The sequence below is a fragment of the Rousettus aegyptiacus genome, unplaced genomic scaffold, assembly GCF_014176215.1.
Source record: "Rousettus aegyptiacus isolate mRouAeg1 unplaced genomic scaffold, mRouAeg1.p scaffold_m13_p_3, whole genome shotgun sequence".
Taxonomy (NCBI): Eukaryota; Metazoa; Chordata; class Mammalia; order Chiroptera; family Pteropodidae; genus Rousettus; species Rousettus aegyptiacus.
The window spans coordinates 8,832,367-8,854,328 of NW_023416306.1; the positions used below are offsets into that span (position 1 = coordinate 8,832,367).

Genomic DNA, 21,962 nt, shown 5'->3' on the forward strand with positions numbered 1-21,962 from the left:
TCACAACCCATTCGACCTAATTAGAGGACCAAGCTCCTGTGGTGGGCAGGTTACTCTCAGCTAGCTTGTACCGTGGTGGCTCATAGTAATAACCCTGATGGCCTTTTCGAAAACCGCTCATCTGAGGCTTACTGTCCAGTTGGGGGTGGGACCCCACAGTGGCTCCTGGGGGAAACAAACACAGCCCCTGGGGCACGAGTTGGCAGAGGGGTGACAATTGGTTGAGACACTGATACTCGGGCCTCGAAGCTTGGGTTCAAATCTCAGTTCCGCCACGTCTTGCCTGTGGGCTTTGGGTAATGAACGAATAGAATGAATGAATTCATGGACGAGTTAATGAATGGAAGCACCTGGCACACGGGGAATGCCGTTTGTTATCGTTATTATTACTGGCATTGCGGAATGTCTGTAGAGCAGCAGCGCCGCCTTCCGGGGGGCTGGGGGGGAACCGAGGCAGGGTGTGCACAGCACCTGGCCAGGTGAGCGCCGGGCCCAGGGCACCAGCGCGGGGAGTTCTCACTGTTGCTATCAACATCCCCACCGAGGATGTGTCCAGCTCTGGGCTCTTGAGCTATGAAAATTAAAATTAATTTTAAAATATATGGATCAGATCAATGTCACACTATTTCCCTAATAGCCACGATACGGGTTCCATGCTCGGTGTTTAGAGAGCACCATCTCACTTAGTCTTTGCAGCTCCGTTTTGCAGACGAGGAAACTGAGGCTCAGAGATGTCTTTCACCCACGGTCTCTGGGCTGCAGTAAAGCAGGGAGGCTGGCGTGGCCCTGCACCCTTCCGACCTCACGAGTCCTCTGGGACTGTTTGCCAAGGGGCAGTGCCAGGCACCAGGGTGGCCTCGCATGGCTGCACTGTGGGTACTGGAGGCAGTTTCTGACCCCTCGCCCACCTTCCTCAGGGTGGGAGCCCCGTATTTCTCCCTGCCAGGGAGAGGAGATGAGGTGGGGGACTGGAAGGAGGAGGCGGGCATGCTGCCAGGGGGCCTGAAGGAGGACGTGCGATCTCAGAGAGTAGCTCTAGAGGGATCGGGAGCAGCCGAGGAGATGGCCCAGGTCCCTGAGTCACCTCCATCTCCAATCCCACCCTCCTGAGACATGCCGCCAGCCTTCTCTGGCCGAGGCCGGACATACGGAGAAGGGGGCGTCTTAAACCACGCCAGGACGCCCCCACTCCAGAAAGCTCGGAGAAAGCCAGCTCTCTCCTCCCAGTCAGATCGAATTAGGCCACAAATGCCCCCCACCCCACCCTGTGCTAATTTGAGTTTAAAATGTTTGAACCACGATAAGCCTCAGCCATCGACAAATCCTTTAAAAAAAAGAAAAAAAAAAAACCAGGAGCATAAAATTACATGTTAAAAGAATAAAAACGCATTCGCCCAATTAATTTTCTGAAATCTCATTAAAAAATTTAGCCTGACTAAGTCAGACTTCTGACCTGAATTTTAATCATCTTTACACTGGATGGGTCCTTTTTCCCTGATATTTGCAATGCATCATTAATTTTAAGGCAAGCGTTTCTATGATTTTAAAAAGCACATTTCATCAGAATGACATTTCCTGTAAACGAATTTCACCTTTAAAGACATCTGACATCCTGTGTGAGGAACTTCTCATGGATTCAGTATACGTGTATGTGGCGATGTGTTTTAAATCCGCCTTTGCACAAAAGAGGGGCACAGTTCACAGAGAGTCCACATTGTCAGGCTCTGTCCGGGGCCAGCCCCACTCAGCTCTTCATGACCTGGCTAATTCCAAACCCACAGCCAATCTTCCCTCTCGCAGACTTGTGGCAACAAGGTGCATACGGGGCCAACAAGACCGGAGTGACCCCTGGCTCTGTCCCTTTCCTAGCACAAGGAAGAGTTACTTATCTCAGTCCACCACTCCCGCCCCCGCCTTGCAAAATTCAGTGCGAAATAAGAGCTACTTCGCCCAGTGGGTAAAAGGACAAAACGAGGTAAGTGCCAGGTGTGTCACGCTATTGGTGCAACGACCACCACGATTGTCTCAACCTGGCTATCTACACTCAGCTGGACGGGAGCAGTGAGTGAGATGCCCTGAGCATGGAAGACGCCTGATAACAAAGCCTTTTAAAATCATCTCAACACCAGTGGCTCCCCCAGGCTGATCCTTATCAGCTGAGCTCGCTCGGTGAGAGCTCAGCTTAAGAACACAGATGAGAGAACCTGGAACCAGCTCCCAATGACTGACAAGCAAAGCCTTGAAGGACGAAGCCACGCAGAGCATCAGACACCACCTGGAAGGCTGGACGCATCCTGGACTTCCCTCTCCCTCATCGCTTTAGTTACCGAGAATAGTTAGTTCTTCCTCCCGGAAGTCTCCAGAATCTTCCCTCCTATGTCAAGCCCATTTAAGGCCAAAGCATCATCTCACCTGGGTGAGGGCAGCAGCCTCCTTTCCTGCCTCCTATTTCTGCCTTACTCGTGTCTTGAGCTCCAGATGCCTGTGATCTAAAACCCAAGCTCCCGCCAACCTCAAACCCCTAGTGGGCTTCTCATTTGCTACAGAGTCAGTTCCAAATGACACAGCACGGATTCCAGGCCTTTCATAAACACTGGACATTCTACCTGACCTAAGCAACAGTCTATATACACTTATCTAGCCTGACTGGTCCCTGTACCTGCAGGTCTGGCTCTCTGAAACGAGACAAGCACTTGCTGAATTTACAACAAGCAAATGCTTCTTGAATTTTAATGGCTGTTAATATTTGGTCATTAAATCTTATCTAACGACCATCATTGGTTTGGGAAAATTTTCATAAAGATTTGGGCCTGTGCCGTGCTGACCTCGTGACAACTGTCCCCAACCCCTATGAAGTTTAGCACATTCCTGTCTCTCTGAATAGTGCTGAATAGAATGGACCTTGGCACATCCCCAATGGGTCTACAAAGACTTCCCAGGTGGAAGACACCATTAGCCAGGGCTTTCTCGAACAAGAACACCTTTCTTCTTCTTGGAAATTCATGAGGTTCTTAGTAGGTCAGCTGAGCCTTGCGTTTCATTCCTGATGAAAATGCTCTGTAGCAAACTGGTAAAATTAGAGAGCTTAGGGCATTTTAGGCTCTTTTTCTCAACTCCATTCATTAATTCAAAACCTCAATAAAAGCAAGCATGTTCAGCCTTCCCAAGTACATATGAATTTCACATATGATTCTACAGGGTTCAGCAAACAAATTTTCGTATGCCGACAGCTCTCAGAGCTAGAAAGCTCCTTGAAATGAACAAACCACTTGCCTTAGGCATAGAAGGTTAAAATAAAAAAACAAAACAGGTTCTAAGTGTTTTGCTAAATTGTCCTTTCTACATTTGGGGTATTTCCAGCTCTGGGTTCTTTAGCTGTGAAAACTAAAATGAATTTTAAAATGTTAGACACCATTTCCTTAACACCCACACTGTTGGCTGCCATGTTGGACGTTTAAGGTATACTATCGCAAACACTCTTCATGGCCCCATTTTAAAGATGAGAAAACTGAGCTTGGAGAAGTCCTCCACCCGGTATCACCTGACCGGTGAGGGAAGGAGCTGGGAACGGAACCCAGCCTGGTCCAGCGCACAGCATCCTCGCAGTCGGAGCCTGGCTCCTCCCTCTGAGGATGGCTTCCGGGAAAGAGCAGTGCCTCCTGCCATAAAGGAGAGTGCTTCTGCTGTCAACCTGAGGTGTTTCTACGTCCTGGGATAGGCGAGATTCAGGGCCCGAGATCTCCCCAGACGGTGTTTCAACACCAGTGTTTCAGCAGTCAAGGCGAGAGAAAGCGCCTGACCGTCCTGATTCCAGATTCCAGCCTTCGCCTACAGCAGCCCCGGCACAGACACTGCTGTGACCTGGCCAGATGCTGGCGGGACCAGGGGCATCGTCACCGCCAGCCGCCAGCCAGCGCTGAGCAATCGTGTCTAATTACACTTAACTATGTCGTTACCGCTCCAGCACGTGCCACGAGGCGCCACGGACGGCCGCGGCAGCCCAGCGCCGCCTCTCCTTGTCCGCGAAATAATTACGGCGCTCTCTCTTCTGCCAAATGAGGCTGTAATTAACCCTAATTGCTCAAAACGCAACTGGCTAATTCTGGGAGATTAATCAAGGGGGACTCAATTGTTAGTGAATGACTTACTATGACAAATTGCTACATTACCCGGGGAGGCCCCGTTGCCCCCGGCCGCCAGTGACATGTCCTGGTGGGCTCCGGACCAGCGGTGTCCACGGGCTGCCCAGCTCTCTGCCTCCCCAAATCCCACCCAAGCAATGGGCCCCTCAGCCAGGAACAGAAACGGAGAGTATGAATAGCATAGACGCCTTTGGAGCCTCGTGCGCTGTGCGCGCACACACAGTTTCTCCTAGTTCCTGTCGCTTCTGTGTCGATCTACGACCTACGGCGGAGCTCCCTCCCCAGGGAGCACGGCTTGATGAGAGCTCAGGGGCGGGAGAAAAGCTTCAGACTCACCTGCCTCCTTGGCCCCGCACCGTCGGGCAGTGTAGAACCTGTACAACTGTACATGGCGACCCTGCCCACATGGGTCAAACGCCAGTCCGCCTGAAGGCCTCCAACGGGAACTGGGCATTTAGAAGCTCTGACAATCCTTCCGTGGCTCAGGAAAGCCACTGTCTCTGAGTTAGGTCTCACAGCCCTGGGACAGAAGCTGACCCTGGATAGTTACTTTTTTCCATCATTGCAGGCTGCCCACAGGACACCAGAGCATCTCGCCCTGACGGATCTGCCCACCCAAACTCTCTGTCTCCTCCAGGCCTTTGCATGCCGCTTCCTCGAGTGAGCCTCTCTGGCCCCCGAGTTCGGATCAGGTGGCTTGCTGGAGCTCCACAGATTCCCGAGTTTCTTCTGCTTCTTTCCTATCCATCTCTCCCGTGAGGCTGTGTGCACCTCGGAGCAGGCGTGGACCTGCCTCACACACAGCCACGTCCTGGGCAAGCGTACTGCAGGCCTCTGCAGTGCACTAACTCAGCAGGCGTGAGGGAGCCCTCTGCCCCACCCCAGAGGATTCTGTCTAGGAGGACAGGCCCAGGAGCCAGTCCCCCGGGGCGTGCCATCATGGCCACGACCCAGAGCCTGTGCACAGGGGTGGGGGCAGCGCAGAAGGGGGTGGGGGTGGAACAGGAAGGTTCCCCAGAAGCTGCGGCATGTGGACTGAGGTTTGGAGGAGGCGGGCACTCCAGGCCCCGGGAACAGCATGTGCAAAGATGTGGGGTGTGCCGGCAGCTCAGAACCCCAGAAACCGCCTTTAGTGAAGCAAATCCAGAGAGAAGGAGAACCAGTGTCCCTGAGCTCAGCAGAGTCTGGATAGAGAGGCCGAAGAGGCCAGGACACGGTTCAGACCACAGAGGGAGGCGGACTTCCGCCCAGAGTAGGGAAGCTCTTTCTGACCCCAAGAACGTCCTGCCCAGTCCCCTGTTCCTCTAAGCAGCGCTGATCCATGGACACACCTAGGGGCAGGGCCGGCCCTGGCATCCCACCCAGAGTCCAGCATGGAGAGGCTGAGTGAGACGAAGGGCTGACTAGGTCAGGGAGTGAGCTCTGCTACCTTCACTGGAAGCGTGCAAGAGGAGGCTCCCGCCAGCAGTCAGCACAGACGGAGCGGCCTCGGGGTCCGTGCTCCCCGGAGACTCTCCGACGCGCTGCAGATGGAGCAAAAGGGCTTACCTGCGGGTCAGGAGGGTGCGCGGGCCCCGGGGTGTGGCACAGGTTTGGGCTCCCTCCGTGGGGCATGTGGCTGGGCTGTCCTGCCATTCTGCATGCCAGCCTCACAAGGGCACGGGCTGCAAAAGAAAACGAGGGCTTTCGCACGTGCACGCCTGTAACCCCGTCCTCCCCACAGCCCTCAGCTGGGGGGAGCGCCTTCGCTCGCCCCATTTCACAGGTGTGGGAGTCGGGGTGCAGAGGGGTTAGGTAGCTTGCCCAGGGTCACCCAGCTCAGAGGTGGCGGGGCTGGGACTTGACCCCTTGCATTCCCTCCGTTATGCTGTCCTGACTAGGTTGCTAGGATTGTTCCCATTAATTAGAGGGGGAAACTGAGGCTCCGTCCGGTGAAAAGTCTCAAGGCGACCCCCACCGGCAAGGGAGGCACCCGATTCAACCCCACCTGTGCCAGACTGCGTGTGCTTTCCACATGACTGTTCTCCATGCCCCTTGGGGGACAGTTCTGCAGCTCTGTCTCCCATCATCGGCCCCACATAAAACCAGGTTGGCAGCCTGGGTGGTCAGGAGAGAGAGACCTTGAGTCAGAGGGCAAGCAGCAGCTGCAGAAGGGACCCCGCATCCCCATGCTTGCCCAGCCCTATGCGCCAAACACTAGGAAGGCCAAGTTCATAGTCCTGTATGAACCCCTGGGCACAAGGAAGCAGGTCTAATGTGACCTGCCACATTAGAAGTCCCCGGGAGAGTCAGGATGCTAGTCACCAGTTGTCACGGTAACTATGGTAGCTGTCTGGGATTAAGCACCACCATGTGCCCAGAACTGAGCTCAAGGCCACCAGAGCATCACTTCCAGTATTACTTGCACTCCTGGAGTCACGGGCAGCCTTTGCCAGCCTCCTAGCAGAAAAGAGCCCGTGGGGCCAGGGCACAGAGAAGAAGCTGTACGGCCTGAGCGGAGGGGGGCGCCCAGCCACGGGAGTCCCCCCGAATGCAAGGAGAGCAGTCCTGCTCCTTAGGAGGACAGGCCTTGATTCATCCACAAGCATTTCTGTAGCCGCTTTCCGTCCACGGCCAGGCCTGAGCAACCCCAGGGCTGCGGAAGAAGAAGGGGCTGATGCCTGGAAGACACCGGCATAGTGTGGGCCTGTGGCCCAGGCCCCCACGTCAGGCTGCTGGACCTGCAGCATCCCTCACAGAAGCCTAAGGACTAGCCTGGGCCATTGGAACTGTTTCATCTATAACCTGTGAAGAGGCAAAGTCTCTAGGAATCAAACGCCCTTGCCTCAGGTCAGGACACCCTGCGGTGTAACCTATACTCAGGAGAGCTGGGTGGGGCCGGTGGATGGGTCTGAGGTCACTCCACAGCTTGTCTGCCTCCCCCACACCCTCAGGCTTTTCCCAGGAGCTGGTCTCAGGATGACTTCTGCAGAAGCCAACCTGACACCTACCCTTCTTCCTAGACAGACTCTGCTCTTGCGATCTGTAACCTGGGTACCTGCATCCCCAGCTGTCCGTACCAGCCCGAACCCCACACTGAGAGGTCAGTGGGTTGGCAAGCCTTGCCGCATGCCCGTCCTAAGTGGACACACACCCGCCTGAACAGGGGCATTCTGGGCAGTGGGAAAGGAATCAACACCAGCCGGGTTGTTACCCCGGAGATCTCACAGGGTGTCAGGCTGCAAATCACTCTCCCTCCCTCTGTAGGCAGTTCATTCCAGCTGCAGCGGTCGGGGAGGGGTGGGGGAGTGGGCAGCCCTTCCAGGCTCAGGGACATCTCTGACCTGTCAAAGAATGTCCACCAGGCCCTGAATCACCCGCTGAGCTGGACCACCGGCCTCGCTGGCTCTGCCTTGAAGGTTCCTGAGCCTCTCTAGAATCTCTCGAATCTGCGTGCTGGCATCCAGCATCTAGCATCCAGTGCCCAGCTCCTCCCGCAAACACCTTTCATCAGCATTTTTGGGTAACACTGCTCTCCGGCATGCTACGTAGATGGCAGGACGCAAGGCCACGTAGAGCAGATGGCGCAGAGAGCAGGGGAGCCCTCGGCGAGGAGAGCGTCCTGCCAAGCACGGCCCGGCCCAGGTGGTCTGCTGTCTGCGAAGCTGCTGACACTCAGCCAGTTCTGACCCCCGCCACACGCGCAGCATCCCGTGTGGTTCATCCTTACGCGTACAGATGAACGTAGACCCGTTGCTGTCTCTTGCTTCTGTTATCTCAAATCAGTGTCACGCTGAGGGCACCCTGGGGGTGTGCTTGTCCCTGCCTCCCCCCGGACCGCCGGCTCTCCAGAAGCTGGTGCCCTCCCTACCAAACCCTGTTCCTCTGCGTGGGCCACTCAGGCCACTTCCTGAAATGCACACGGGACCACAGCTCCCTCGGCATCTGCCCACCATCTGCGCCTGAGCTCCCACGCTGGAGCGCACACCCCCAGATGACATGGAGAGGACCCGGGCATGAAAAGCCCCAGGATAAACAGATAAACAAGAGCAGCTTCCCGAGGCAGCGTTGTTACTCAGGGGGAAATGTGTGTGACAATAAACCGGATACAGAGGGAACAGAATGTAAAATGTGCATGAATTTTGAGATAAAACCGGGGACTCCTGCAGGCTCTGCAGCTGCTTCCGGCTGCACCCCCCACACACCCCTCAGGGTGACAGGTTCGCCGTCCTCTGCCCTTAGGGAGACCTCCAGGGAAAGGTGGGAAGACACCTGTCTTCAGCAAGAAGGTCCTGTCTTGATGTCAGAAAGCCACCGGCGCAGCCCGGGGTGCATCCCCGCCTGCTTGCTCACAGACCTCACCTGGACCGGAAACCACAGCCAGCCGCTGTCTGACTTCCCTTTCCCTCATCCCGCTCCATGCGGCCTCCCGTGGCCAGCAGGCCGGGGTTTATATTTTGACCCCGTCAGCTCCCCAGCCGGGACCTCGGCAAGTCACACCGGGAAGAAACCTAGTGGATGTTTTTACAAAGGTCATTCTCCCACATCCCCACGTGGCACTCCGACACCCGTGCCCACGGGCAGGTGTCAGGAGGGCCCCCCCCCCCCCCCACACACACACACACACGGCCCCAGGCACGTCGTGGGAGGCCGCCGGCCTCATCGGAGTCGACAGGAATTACACGCCAACAATCGTGCGCCCTCACGATACCGGGCCCGCCTCCTACACTTCAGCCTTATCGGCCCACATCGTTTTAACAATTCCACCAGATAGGGTCTCTGATTGTTGTTCCATGCTACAGATGAGGAAACTGAGGCACGAGGCGGCTACCAGATTTCCTCAGGTCACGTGGACCACGGGTAGAGGAGCCGGGATTCGCCTCAAATCTCCGCGTCGTGCTCCACAGCTCATCCTGGAAACATGTCATCGTCCCTTCCGGCGGCTCCCCAAGGCACAAGCCGCCTCCGCTGCAGAACGGGGCCCGCGCCGAGGGGGCGGGGGTGATCCCCGGGCCGGTGGGCCTGGGCGGGGCATCTTCTCCCACCGGGGCCCCATGGACAGGAGCCCCCAAGAGTCCCCTGTGGAGGGCACCAAGCTGATGCGGCACTACCTCCACGTGCCTTTTCTGGGGCTTTGGTAAATCACTGTCCCTAAGAGCTGTTCTGTCCAGAAGTTAATGGAATGCAAAGGAGGGCCCTGCAAATCACAGTCCTCCCAAGTGCCAGAGAGGGTCACACAAAAGGGCAGGAGGCAGGCAGGGAGGAGGGAAAGGAGGAGGGAGGATGACAGGGAGGGAAGGAGGGGAGGGAAGAAGGCCGCACTCAGTGGGCCGGGTCTTTCTCATTCATCCTGGGGCTGCTGGTAGACCCATCATACAGATGGGGAATCAAGCTCAGACAGGGGAGGCTCAAGGTCATGTCTCAACTGAGCTACAGAGGGGAGATGTGAACACCACTCTTCAGACTCCCAAGCGCCTCCTAGGTCCCAGACAGCCACTGCCTCTTGAGGCTCTCCTGAGGTGTTGCATTTCAAAGCATTACATTCTTCCTGTCCCTACTTCAATAGAAACCCACCCCTTTTACTCCAGAAATTCCTGCCAGAAACCACCTCTCAGGGGGCTCAGAGGCAGAAAGACCAAGGTAGGGGATTTGGATTTGGAGGGATGACAGGGAGAGCCCGCGACGCACGCCAGCACCCCCGGGTAACACGGGGAGCTGCCTGTCCCCGTGGCTCCCGCCAAGTCACAGAACAATGAGGAGCAGGCTGCCAAGCCCAAGTCAGGGGCCAAGAATCCGTGGAATGCCAGCCCCGCAGGCCACTCAAAGAGGGCCTTTCTTCTCTCTTCCAGGGAGCGAGGGCCCTGAACTTCCAAGGTGCCGTGTGGACGTACGGCGTGGCTTCCCAGCCTGGCTCCTGGTGCACATGACTGCCTGGTAGCCAGGGACCAGATCGGAATGCACCCGGGGGTTAAGGCCCAGGGCCTGTTTAGGACCAGAGGCCTTTAGGGTCTGCAAAATGGGCCTAATCGTAAGATCTGTCTCTTAGGGTGACTGTGAAGACGCAGTGGGTTAACAGACACGTAAACGCCTTGGAACGGGCACGTGCGAAGGGCCCTCTGAGGCTTCAGCTGCTACCGCTGTCGGTAGTTCTGATCTTCCCCGGGCAGCAGAGGAGTGATAGCCTCCATGTGACAGACTCGGGAACTGGGGCCAGAGATGGGCAGGGACTTGCTCAGGGCCACACGGCTGGCAGGAGACAGGGCGGGGGCTGCCGGATCCCGCTCTGTCTACTGCTCTGCGTGGCCCCTTTGGGCTGACTCTGGGGCGAACGCCTCCTTCACCACTTATGGGAACTGCGGCTACCTCGGCAGAGCCCACGGCCATGCTCCTCCCTGCGCTGGCCCTGGACAAGGCTCCTGCCTCTGTAGCGTGTGACCCTGAGGGGACGTGGGGACTCGGGTTGAATCAGACACGTCCTAGAAGGGACTGGCTCCTGCTGAGCTGGGCTCTGAGGTTTCCCAAGTGGCCTTTCTGACCAAGACTGTCGCCAGGCCCCTGCCTCCCAATTTCTGGAAACTTCATCTAGGGGAAAACCGTGTCCCTCCTTTGTGTCCTGCCAAATGCCACACCTCGTGGAGGCAGGCGGTTTGTGGAGGTCTTTACCCTTCCAGTGTGCCAGATGACCCCAGACACCAGGGAGGCTCAGGCCGAGGACCTGGCTTGGCATGGGTTTGGGGGCCTACGTGTATGAGGGTCTGTGTGTGTCGGGGGTCGTCTGGAGGTGCATTATTATACTGTGTGGGCACGAGTATCTGTCACTTTGCTTCCAAACCCCAAGGCGGAAAGAGCCTGTGACCCCCCTCCCTTTTTCTGCACGTGTGTGTGCACATGCCCATGTGGTCAGCGCTCTTCTGGTGACCACGAGGCTGTGAGTCTCGCCACGTTCTCAGTCCATCTGCGAGGCAGGGGCATCACTTGTTCGGGGTTGTTTGGGGGCGGAGGTGGAGAAGGCTGATGAGGCTACCAGGCCGACGGGTTCTGCCAAGCCCTCGGGAGAACCACACACGTACGTCCCTGGAGGCTCGGCCGAGTCCCTGGAGGCTCGGCCTCGGCCGGACACCTGACCGCGTGCCGCCTTCCCCTTCTCAGTCCTTCCGGCTGAGCGAACAGCTCCGCAGGTCGTTTTCCCGAAGCAGGAAACCATCCCGTGACATCACGGCCTCCTACACACACGTGAGGTTTTCTTTTCCCCCAGATGAATGACCCAAGACCAGCGCAGCAGGTTCCAGGGGCCAGATCCACTGGTCCCCCAGGCTCCTGGCTGCGGAAGCTCAGGATGGATGCTCACGGCCCGGGGCCTTCCTCCAGCCAGGAGAGGGGAGGTGCCCCGGGCCGGCGCTGCCCCACACAGCCCTCCACGGTGGAGAGCTGAGGCGCGGGGAGATGAGGCAGCTGGCCACCTGGCCACGGGTGGGGTGAAGGCGGAACCAGCTTCAGCATCAGCTGACACCCTCCCTAAGCGCCTCCTCTGCGCTGAGTGACTTGACACCTCCTCCCAAAACCGAGAGGTGCCATCACCCCCATTTTGCAGATGAGAAACCCGATGGGCTATGATCCACATTATGCGGTGAAGGAAACAGAAGTTCAGTGATGGGCCCGAGGTCACACAGCAAGCAGCAGGGGGAACTAACTCTGGAAACCAAGCCCGTCTGACTCCTCTCGTCCAGCCGCCTTGAAAGAGCGAATGAATGAATGAGCCGGTGAATGAATTCTGGCCCGGAGGCGTGGCTCCGGCTGCCGCGCTCTGCCCCCGCCCCCACCCTACTTCTCTTCTGGTCTTGGGATAAGCATACGTTACCCATCCATCACTTGACAGGAAACAGCCAGATCTCACGCCAGAGTCATGGGGGCCTGGGAGCCGTGGGGGACGAGCCGCAGATGGTGTCTGGTTTCCTGACGCGTCCTGTGTCCTTACCTCCCACCCCCGAAGCCACACATGCTGCTCCGATCCCGATCCCTCGGCTCCACGGCCAGCAGGAGCCTGGCTTCTCTAAGCCGTGGGACCACAGCAGTGCTGAAAGGAAGGCGGGGCCCGGGCAGAGACGCCCCTGCCCCCCGCTTGGGTCGGTGGGCCTCCCGCAGGGTGGGCCTGCAGCACGTGGAGGCCAGGAGCTGGGGGCCAATGCAGAACCCACCCAGCCAATGGGGCCTTTCTTCCCACTCAGCTCACTTTCCTGGCACCCCGAGCTTGCCTCTCCTCGCCCCCCGCCCACCCCCATCCTCTCTCCAGAGCTCCAGACCCCATCCACCAAAAGCCACAGGCACTGAAGACTCACCTGGGCCAATCGGAGCTTCTGCCCACCCTCCCCAGGTCCCCATCTCAGCAACGGGGTCGCCCCTCTGTCTGCCTGGGGACCCAGAAGGATCCCAGGCTCACCCCCACCCTACGCCTCGCCCTCCCTCACAGCCCGCAGCTGGTCTTCATCCAGTCCTGCCAGTTCTCTCCCCAAATAAGTCTGCACTCACCCAGGGCCCCTTCCCTGTAACTGGCCTGGCCCCTTCTCAGCAGGGTCTCTGCAGTCCCCTCCTGCTTGATGACCCAACCTGCAAGCCACCACAGGAAGGTCCCTTCCACCATGACACACAAATCCCAACCTACCACTCCCTACGCCAAGCTCCCCAGGAAAAGGCCCGCACGCCTGAGCCAGGCATTGCAAGCTCTGCCCGGCTGGCATGGGCCCGCCTGCCTGTGTTTCCCCCAGCTCCCCACCCCACCCCAGGCCCTGCACCCAACCACACGGCACCCTGCCCCTTCCAGGCCTTTCCACACACCCACTTCTCCCTGGAACCTATGACTGGCACCAGGCGAGGAGCCTCTCATGCGTCAGGACCAGGTCCTGGGAGGGTCCTACTCAGGTCTGGCACTTCTTGTGGGGTCTTGGGAAAGTCCTGCCCCCTCCCCGAGCCTGGATTTCTGTAAAGAAACACCCAGACCCCACAGGGTGGGCACGCAGGGTGGGCACGCAGGGCAGTCAGGCGACACCAAGGCCCCTCACTCCTCCCCATCTGACAGCTTCCACATGGGCTTGTCCTCAGAAGTCCAGCTGTTCAAGCACACACTGCTTCCTTTGTCACCCTCCCTTCCTCCCCTGCCGCCTTCCCGGGCAGGGACTGGTCTTCGCAGTCATCTCTAAACTGTCAGGGCCTCGCCTAGTGCCGGGCACGCAAGGGCGCCCAGTGGGCGCTGGCTGGAGTAACTTCTGCCCAATCAGAGGAGGGGGCTCCTCTCACCCTCCTGAAGCCCCTGGCAAGAAACACTGGCCTTCACCTCAGGGTCCCTGAGGGCTCTCATCAGGCAGAAGTCACTGGGCCCTGAAAATGCACCCTACCTCACACTGCAGGGCTCCCCAAAGCCTTCCCCAAATCGAGGAGGCTCCTGACCACCTTTTGCTTCCTCCTTCTCAGGTAATAAGACCTGATTCTGGAAGAACGAAATGTGGGGGCTGCAAACATCTCCCAGGGAAGGGAGCAGCGAGGCAGGGGAGCAGCGAGGCAGGGGAGCAGCGAGGCAGGGGTTTCCGTCCGGAGGCCCTTGGCTCCAGGACCTGGCGAAGGTGGCCCTGTCCCATCTCCCAGGGAAGGGAGCAGCGAGGCAGGGGTTTCCGTCCGGAGGCCCTTAGCTCCAGGACCTGGCAAAGGTGGCCCTGTCCCACCCCCCTGAAGGTCTGCCGAGCGCCTGGGAGTCACATGCAGCACCTCAGCACCTCAGTTCCTGCCCCATTTTACGGACGAGGAAACTGAGGCACAGAGAAGTCAAGCGACTCGCTAAGCCCATGCAGCTGGTAAATGGCATGCCCTGTGTCTGAACCCAGATCCAACTCTCTCCACAGTCTGGGTTTCAATCTTATGTCTTTGGGGTGATCCTTGGAGACCCCCAGAGCCAGGAGAAGCTGGGATCTTACTCTGTGCTAGGACCCTCCGACCCCTTAAGCAGGCCCACCGTCCCGAGGACCCCTGCCCTCCGTGGAAATGAACTCGCTCTCTCCTCAAGGCCTCGGCAGGCAGGCTCTGCTTCTTGGCAAACCTGGCTCTTCCCTCAGCGCCCAACCCGGGGCACCTCCTCCAGGCAGTCTTCCTGGACTCCCCCGGACAGTCAGCTAGCTACTCCAGGCTCCACAGCCCTGGTCCCTGTGCGGTCACTGCCTCCTCATGTGCTTTCCTCTCCCTCGAATGGAGATTTCCTCAATGGCAGAGACCAAACCGCTCACCCAGTGGCCCAGCAGGCCACAGAGAGAGAGCATGAGGTAAATGGCTGTTGACCAGGTATAGAAACACGAGGCCAGAAGGGAGAACCTGGGGCCCCATGACCTGCTCGTCCCTGGGGCCGCCGGGTAGATGGAGACTGAGGTTTTAGGAAAGGGACAGTGTCAGAGCAGAAATTTCTCTACTTCTACACCCTGTCTCAGGCCACGGCTACTATCCTGCCAACCAGCAGGAAAAGGAAGACGCCCGGGGAGTGGCCCCCAGGGGGCTAGAGGGCTTCGGTGTTTGTAAAAGGCTCGCCCCGGGCCCCAGGAGAGCAGCCATCATCCCACCCAGTGGCCTCTGTCCAGGGGAAATCTGAGAACCCCTGCTCTCCCCTAATTTTCTCTCCTGCCCCATTTTAAGGTCTAAAGGGATGACTACACCTGGCGGGAGAAAGTTCTGTGGAGAACTCTCTGCTCAGATGGCAGGAAGGGGCCCAGGCAGCCAAAACCTACCCCGGAAAGATAAGTGTTGATTTTCTGCTTTCCTCATAACCTCAGGAGTTCTGACAAAGCCCGAGATCACTCAGTGTGAAACTGCCTCCCCCCAACCTGGGTCGTGGCAAAGGTCACGTCAGGCTGATAGCACTGGCCTGTAGGCCGCCTCCACCGGGGGGTGGTCAAGTGACAGTGGGCAGAGGGGCAGCAAAGGTCTGGTACCCTGTGAGCCCAGACGTCGGAGGTCCCTTGGCCTTGACTCCTAGTCACTTGCTGGGCACACCCTCCAGGGCAAAGGCAGCAGCCCCAGGGGGCAGGGGAGGGTGAGAGGTTCCCCGCAGCAGGAGGCAGGGCAAAGGCTGGTACCTTGCAAAGTGGCTCCTGAGAAGGAAGATCTGCTTGGCTCGGGGTTGAGGGTGAGCGCTCAGTGCCGGGGCTTCTGGGGACCTGGGTGGCCTCTCTGTGCCAGGGCTGGTGAAGAAAGGGGGGCAGGCCCTGTCTCCGTATGGGACTTCCCCTGCTGAAGACTCCCGTCCCCAGCTACTGCCAAAAGGAAACTCCCCCACCACGGGCTGCTCCAAAAATAGCTCCGGCTGCCACCTCTGTGGTGAATGGAACTTGTCGTCGCAGTCACCGGGCGGCCCCTATGCTCACTGGAGGCTGGAATCCGATGGCAGCGGCCACTGGACAGTCTTGGAGAGAGTGCCTACGTGTGTCCCAAGCCAGCGGGCTTGGAATGCGAACGGAGTCCACTCTGGGATCACCCAGAAACGGAGGCAGGAGGCAAGAAGCTCGCACAGTTGCGACCGCTGGCTGAGACCCAGCCTCCTAAGTGCTGTCCATGCCCACGCTGCTCAGGCAAGGGGGTCTGCCCTCCAGGCTCCATCAGCCCCTGACCCCGCGAGGGAGACAGGAACACTGACTGCGGCACTGAGGTTAAACCAGCCGGGGCCCTGGGAGGAACAGGGGTCCTTCCTTTGCCGCCAAGGCTCCCTCCCCACCCACCCCCACTGCACCCCAGCAAACACTACAGACGCACGAAAGCTCTCGCAGCCCCTGGAAAAGCTTAATGCTTTCTAGTCTCTCTTTAGTGAGATGAGCCGAAAACACGTGTTGCCTAAGAGGTGAGCGCCTTGGGAGGCGGCAGCCCTGCGTTCGGGTCCTGATTCGGCCACATCCCAGCCATGCGTGCACTGCTGGGTAGAACAGGGACAAGAAGAGTACAGGCCACCCCTGGCTGCTGGAGGGTTCCTGACACTACGTGACTAGAAAGTAGTGCTTAGGCAGCCCCAGACGGGCACTTCATAGGTGCCCAATCGATGGCGTCACCGTTCGATTATCATCGCATCCTTACCGGGGCCCCGTGCTCTCCCAAACGAGGCACAGACCCAGGCGCAGAGGACGCACGTGCGCTCCTGCCTCCCCTGCCTTCCGCATGTCCTCTCTCTGGGCAGGCCTGTGCCGACAAGTGCTGACTCCGCGATGACACAGACAGAACCCCCCCTGCTCTTATACGGTCCATGAGAGGGAACCGAGGTGCACAGGGGCAGACATTCGCGAGCCAGCAAAATGCGCGGAAACTGATGGACGCTCACTTCCGGCCAGGCAAGGTCACGGACGGCTTCTCACAGCAGGTGGCGTCTGAGGTGGCCTGGGAGGATGGGTAGGATTAGGACCAGAGGGGGAGGGAATTCTGGCAGAGGACATGGTGGGATCAGCGGCGTGGAGGCTGGCGGACCCTCAGGCATCCCGGAGGGAGTCAGGGAGAGCTCCGGGCCAGCCCGCCCCTTCATCTCTGAGAAGCACCTGCCTCCTCCTCCAGAACAAGAGCTCCCCCTCTCCTGGGCAAACCTCTCCCCTGCACCTCATCTTCAGCTTGACCGCTGGGACGGACGCGGGCATATGGCGGCAGAGAGCCTGGGGGACCTGGAGCTGGGTTCTGGCACTCGAGTTCGCTTGGCCACCCGCTAGTGCACCTTCCCCTCCGGCCAGGCCCGACTGTTGGGCACGTGTCTGGTGCCAGCCCCCTGGGTGGCCATAGCTGGGCCCAGGCCAGCCGTCCACAGGCCTGCAGGATGGACTCCCACACAGGCCCTGGTGCATGTGGCACGCCTCGAGGACTGCCCTCCAAGAGAGACCTGGCTGGGTGGGCAGCGTCAGCCTGGACTCAGAGGAGACTCCAGGTGGGCCAGGTCAGGCCCCTGAGTTGGACACTTTTTGCCTAAACTGTTTTCCTTCTGCTTCCAGCCTCCTGCCCGCTGAAGAGGAAGTCCCTCCAGGGCAGAGATGTGTCTCTGGGGGGCAAATGTCCTCCGGCCAGTGACACAGGGCAGCGCCCAGGGAAGACACAGATTCATGCAATACGAGCTAGCCCCACAGACACTTCCTCCTGGGCCCGAGGTGGCCAGAACCTTCCAGAAGTCTAACTTGCCTCTGATCAGCCTCTGCGTCTTTGTATGCACACACATTCACTGCCAGCCTCTCCCTGCCTGTCCACTTGGGATACGGAAGAGGCGTCAGGGCTGTGCTGAGGGGCGCAGATAGCTCGAGGTCCCCTCCATTAGTGGCCGGCCTCCCAAGTCACCATGAGCCTCCAGCACAATCTCCGTACAACCGAGCGTGGCTTGGTCTGCGGGTGACAGTGTCTTGTCCACCCATCCTGCCACCCCATGAGGAATTATAGGCCAGCACGTGATAACGGCTTCTGGGGCCACACCATGGCGACACCTTCCTTTATCATGCCCCCGCCACCCAGATCCTCGCTGACCCCGAGTCAGGGCTGGGAGGTATGAGGCCATTTCTAACTCCTCGAGGGTGATCTCTTCCCTGAGCCATGATGCGTGTGGCACGGTGGCCGGAGACTTGTGGGGCCTGGGACTCTCACAGGGTGATACGGCCTTGGGCAAGTCATGGCCTGTCTCCGGGCCTCAGTTTCCCCCACCTACAACATGGTGGGTTGGGCTCCACAGTGTACGAGGGTCCTTACTGCACTGATGTGTTTTAAGAGGCGACTCTCTGCAGGGCCCTAAGGCTGGGCTTGGGGGTCCCGTATCTGATCGTGTGCCCATTGCTGGGAGGTAAACCAGATCTTCCAGGTCAGGAATTGCTAAGGGAGACTGTGGGAGCCCTCCATCACCCTGCACACTGCCCTCCCCATTCATGACCAGACACAGCCACGTTGGGGCGTAGCTCAGATGCCTTCCGGGCTCCTAGACACACAGCCCTGGAGGTAGCATAGTACGTGGGAGGTGGGGGTCACACAAAGAGCAGCCTCTAAGTGCCGGGTGCGAGGACAGATCCTTTAGGTGAGCGGGCAGCTCGTGTGCTCATAAAATGATCCAGCAAGGCAGACAGTGCAGCCACTGACAAATCTGGAAACCGAGGCTCTGAGAGGTCATGTGACTTGCTGGAGGGGCCCCAGCTAGAGAGAGGCAGAGTCTAGACGAAAATGCAGGCCTGATCCTCGCTCGCCTGGACACCTTCTGCAGTGGACAGACTGGGCTCCTGCCCTCAGGGAAGGACCACGTGGTCGTGGTGGGGACCACATGACCAAAGTGTGTAACTGCCGCAGAAGCAAAGAAGGGGCCATTGATTCCACCTTGGGCCAATCAAGGGGGCCGGCTGCCAGGAGGCGGTGGCACTTGATCTGGGACCAACAGGCCAGGTAGTGAGGAGGCAGAGAGGCGGCCCAGTGCAGGCTCTAGAGTCTGGGGGCCCCAAGTTCGAATCCTACACAGCCTCTGTTCAGCCACGTGGGCTCCAGCCAGGCCTGTGGTCACCTCTTCACAGTCCCTTCCTCTGTAAACAGGGGGGCCATGTAGGACCCACCTCATGGCATTGTTATATGAGGACTGAGTGAGGACATGTGGACATGTGGGCAGAACGCCAGCTCCGAACCATCAGGACCTAGGTACACACAAGAGCTTAATAAATATGGCCGTGGCTACTATGAAGATCATCATTATCATCATAAAAAACCAGTGCTCATTCAAGAGCAATATCCCTGCGACAAATATTCCTGGAGACCTGCTCAGCAAATCGATTGTCGCCATAAGGCCAGTCCTCATTCTCCAGGGGACCCCAGTCTCGTGGCCAGTCGGGTCCCTGGGCCTGCGGACGTGGCAGGAGGTGCCCCTGCCTTTTGAGGATCCCTGCCTTTGGGGAGGGTGGGAGAGGCCATGCTGGCTCCCGCTGCATTCTCCCAGAACCCGGGAAGTGATGGCAAAGCATTTCGAGTTGTCTTCCCCTCCCCCTACCGTCCCAATAAAATAAATCTTGGCCCGTGGCTGGCGAGAGACCCTATATATTTACATGACTATTGTGCCTCATGATCACAGGGCTCGCGTTTCCGGCAGGCAGCGTGTGGCAGGGATGACATTGGTCCTAGGAGACCCACTATTTTCCAGTGACTTTTATTGTCCATTATATCCCAGCGTTTACAGGGCTCTGCTCCGGGCCTGGCAGGAATGGCGCACACGGTGGGGCCGGCAGCCCCTGATATCCATCTCTGGGTCTCATCCACCGCGCCCACGGCTTCGTGTGGCACCTGGCACAGGGAGCACCAGGGGCTCTGGTGGAAGAGGGCTGGGGGAGGGGAACGGAAGCACAGGTATCCCCACCCAGGCCATTTGCTTTGTCCAAGTCCGCTGTCCCAGGCCGGGGGACACTGCTAACCCCGTGGTCTTCCTGGGGTTTGCGAGGGGCTGTGCGAAGGAGGGGGTGCGGAGATGCCCTGCGGGCACTCCTACTGGCTTGTGACGGCGTGTGCTAAATTCTCAGAGGGTTTATGAGACAGTTCTCATGTTGGTTGCCTGAAATCAGGCCCAGAAGGAATATTTACACCACGGAAATCGGCAAATGCTATAAATTAGGGCTTTGTACAAATATCTCACCCCACACCTGCTGCCCTTCTACCTGGGAACTCTTTTTGGAAACAATTACCGACATACCCCTGGGGGTGGGGGGAGTGACCCAGGGGGCCATCTGAGCACCTGGAAGGACCCAGGTACAGAGGCAGGGGTGAATCGTGACCTCCTCAACCACTCGCTGTGTGGCCTTAGAGAAGTTACCGTACTTTTCGAGCCTCGGCTATCTTATCTGTAAAATGGAAACATACTTCCACTGCTGGGGTTGTTGTGAGGGTTACAGCACCTAATGGAAAGTTCCCTGAGTGATGCTTGGTATGTAGCAGGTGCTTAATAAATGCTAACTATTCAACTCTTCCTGAGCACCTAATCTGTACCAGACACTATCTGAGTGACAGGGATATAGAAATGCCCCGGGAGATGACAAATATCAAATTCTTCATATCCCAGTTCTTGATTGTCTGCAGAAGGAGTTTTAGCCCCACTGTCCTCTGAGGCCTCATGACAACTTTGAGAGGTGGGCAAGGGCAGGAAATAGGCCTGTTTTTGAGATGAGGAAATGGGGCTCAGGGTGGGCATGACTTGCCAGAGGCCCCTGCCAGGGGTAGTGAGGTGGGGCTCAGCTCCGAGAGCACTCCAGGCTCTGATCTCTGTATTCCCAGGCCCAGCCAGGTTGGGCCCCTCGATGGTGCCGGGCCGACCTGAAAGTGAAGCCACACGCAGAGGACAGGAGGACCAGGGGCAGAGCAGACTCCCGGTCTAGGTACCTGTCTAGTCTTGGCTCCATGGCCTCCCTACTCTAGGTCCTTCTCCTTCTGGGCCCTCAGCTCCCCATCAAAAGGCTGTGAGGGCTGCACCCAGGATGCTGTTGGCCCTAATGGGTGAGGGTCAGTCTCTAGGTTTCCCGCTTGGCCAAGTGTCCTTCTGTCCCCCACAGCCTGGGAGGACTCAGGCATATCAATATCTACTGTGCCCCAGCTAAGTCCCAGGTGAGCCAGGGAAGGAAGGAAGAGGGGGAACGAGCTGGAGGGCTTGCCATCTCGCCCTGCTGGCGGGGCTCACCCACCCATGTCACAGATGAGGAGCCTGGAGCTCAGAGGGCTGGCGTCAACAGCCCTGGGCGCCAGGGTCCGCACCCAGCCTGGCAGCCTCCAGGACTCGTGGCTGGGCTGTCCGGCAGAGACCAGGAAAACGCCAGGCCCCTCGGTTCCGAGGCCTGCAGATACAACGCTCCTGGCCGCCCCGGCCCCAGCCCAGTGCGGTTAAGGGGTGTCATGCTGGAGCAGGAGAGCGAGAAAAGTGCAGGCAGCTCCGATGACTCAGACAACCTTTGCAACGAGGAGGCTGGCGGAAGCGGGCAGCATTTCTGGTGGGTTTCACCTCGCTTCCTAGAAGGATGCGTCACCCTCTTTTGTTTAGTCAGCACTAACCTGACAGTCAACAGGGACCTGCGTTCAGGGTGGCACCTCTCAGCACACTTGTCCCCACAGCGATTACAGGCTGGCAGGTGGGGGCCGTCCACCTGTCAAGGGTGGGGGGAGCCCTCTCCTTCCACTGATGGGGAAACTGAGGCCCAGAAAGAGAAGGGGGAGTGAAGGGGGACACACACAACAGGGACCTAAGTCTTCAAAGTCCTTTGCCAAAAGGTTAATTTTTCTATTTTGGGAGACAGGAAAGGGGAGACCTTCTAGAGCTTTAAAAGAAAAAAGAAAAAAAAAAAAGAAAGAAACAGGAGAAAAAAGAACTAGCAGCGGAATAGAATTGCAACAGGCCCCCGGCCAGCCCAGAGGTTTCTGAAATTCTGTGCAGTCTGAATTCTTGCCGGCTGAAGGGTCACGCGATTTCCTCTGCAAAAGGCAGAGTTGAAAAAGTCTGACTGAGGGGGAAGGGGGAGGAGGCAAATGTCCACGAGACTGAAAATCATGAGTTCCAGCCCGGCTGCCCCCAACGACTTACTGGAAGACCACAGACGAGCCCTTCGCCCTCTCTGGATCTCGATTTACTCTTTTATTTTTTTTATTTTATTATTATTTTTTAATTTATTATGCATCGAGCCTTGTTCTAATGCACTTAAGTGATATTAGTCTACCTTCCTCTCATAGTATGTTATTATCTCCATTTTCCAGAAGGGGGAAACTGAGGCATAAAAAGGTCCAGGATGCTGCCCAGAATAAGTGGAAGAACTGGGATTTGAAGCCAGGTAGTGTGGTTCCAGACCCACGCTCCCAACCGCT

At 58.0% G+C, this 21,962-nt stretch overlaps 1 protein-coding gene across 3 annotated transcripts in view; it reads right to left on the reverse strand.

Moving 5' to 3' along the window:
* The window catches only part of NEK6 (NIMA related kinase 6), a 74,304-nt gene that overhangs the window by 30,325 nt on the left and 22,017 nt on the right, over window positions 1-21,962 (reverse strand). Inside the window, exons 1-2 of one of the 3 annotated variants that reach the window (XM_016137425.2) lie at window positions 15,230-15,816; window positions 5,691-5,806 (exon numbers count right to left, since the gene is read on the reverse strand). In XM_016137425.2, coding sequence (XP_015992911.1) covers window positions 5,691-5,777 — 87 coding nt within the window. In that variant the 5' untranslated portion in view covers window positions 5,778-5,806; window positions 15,230-15,816. Of the gene's footprint in view, window positions 1-5,690; window positions 5,807-6,129; window positions 6,546-15,229; window positions 15,817-21,962 lie in introns of those variants that run through there. The other 2 variants (XM_016137423.2, XM_016137424.2) reach the window with 2 other exon arrangements.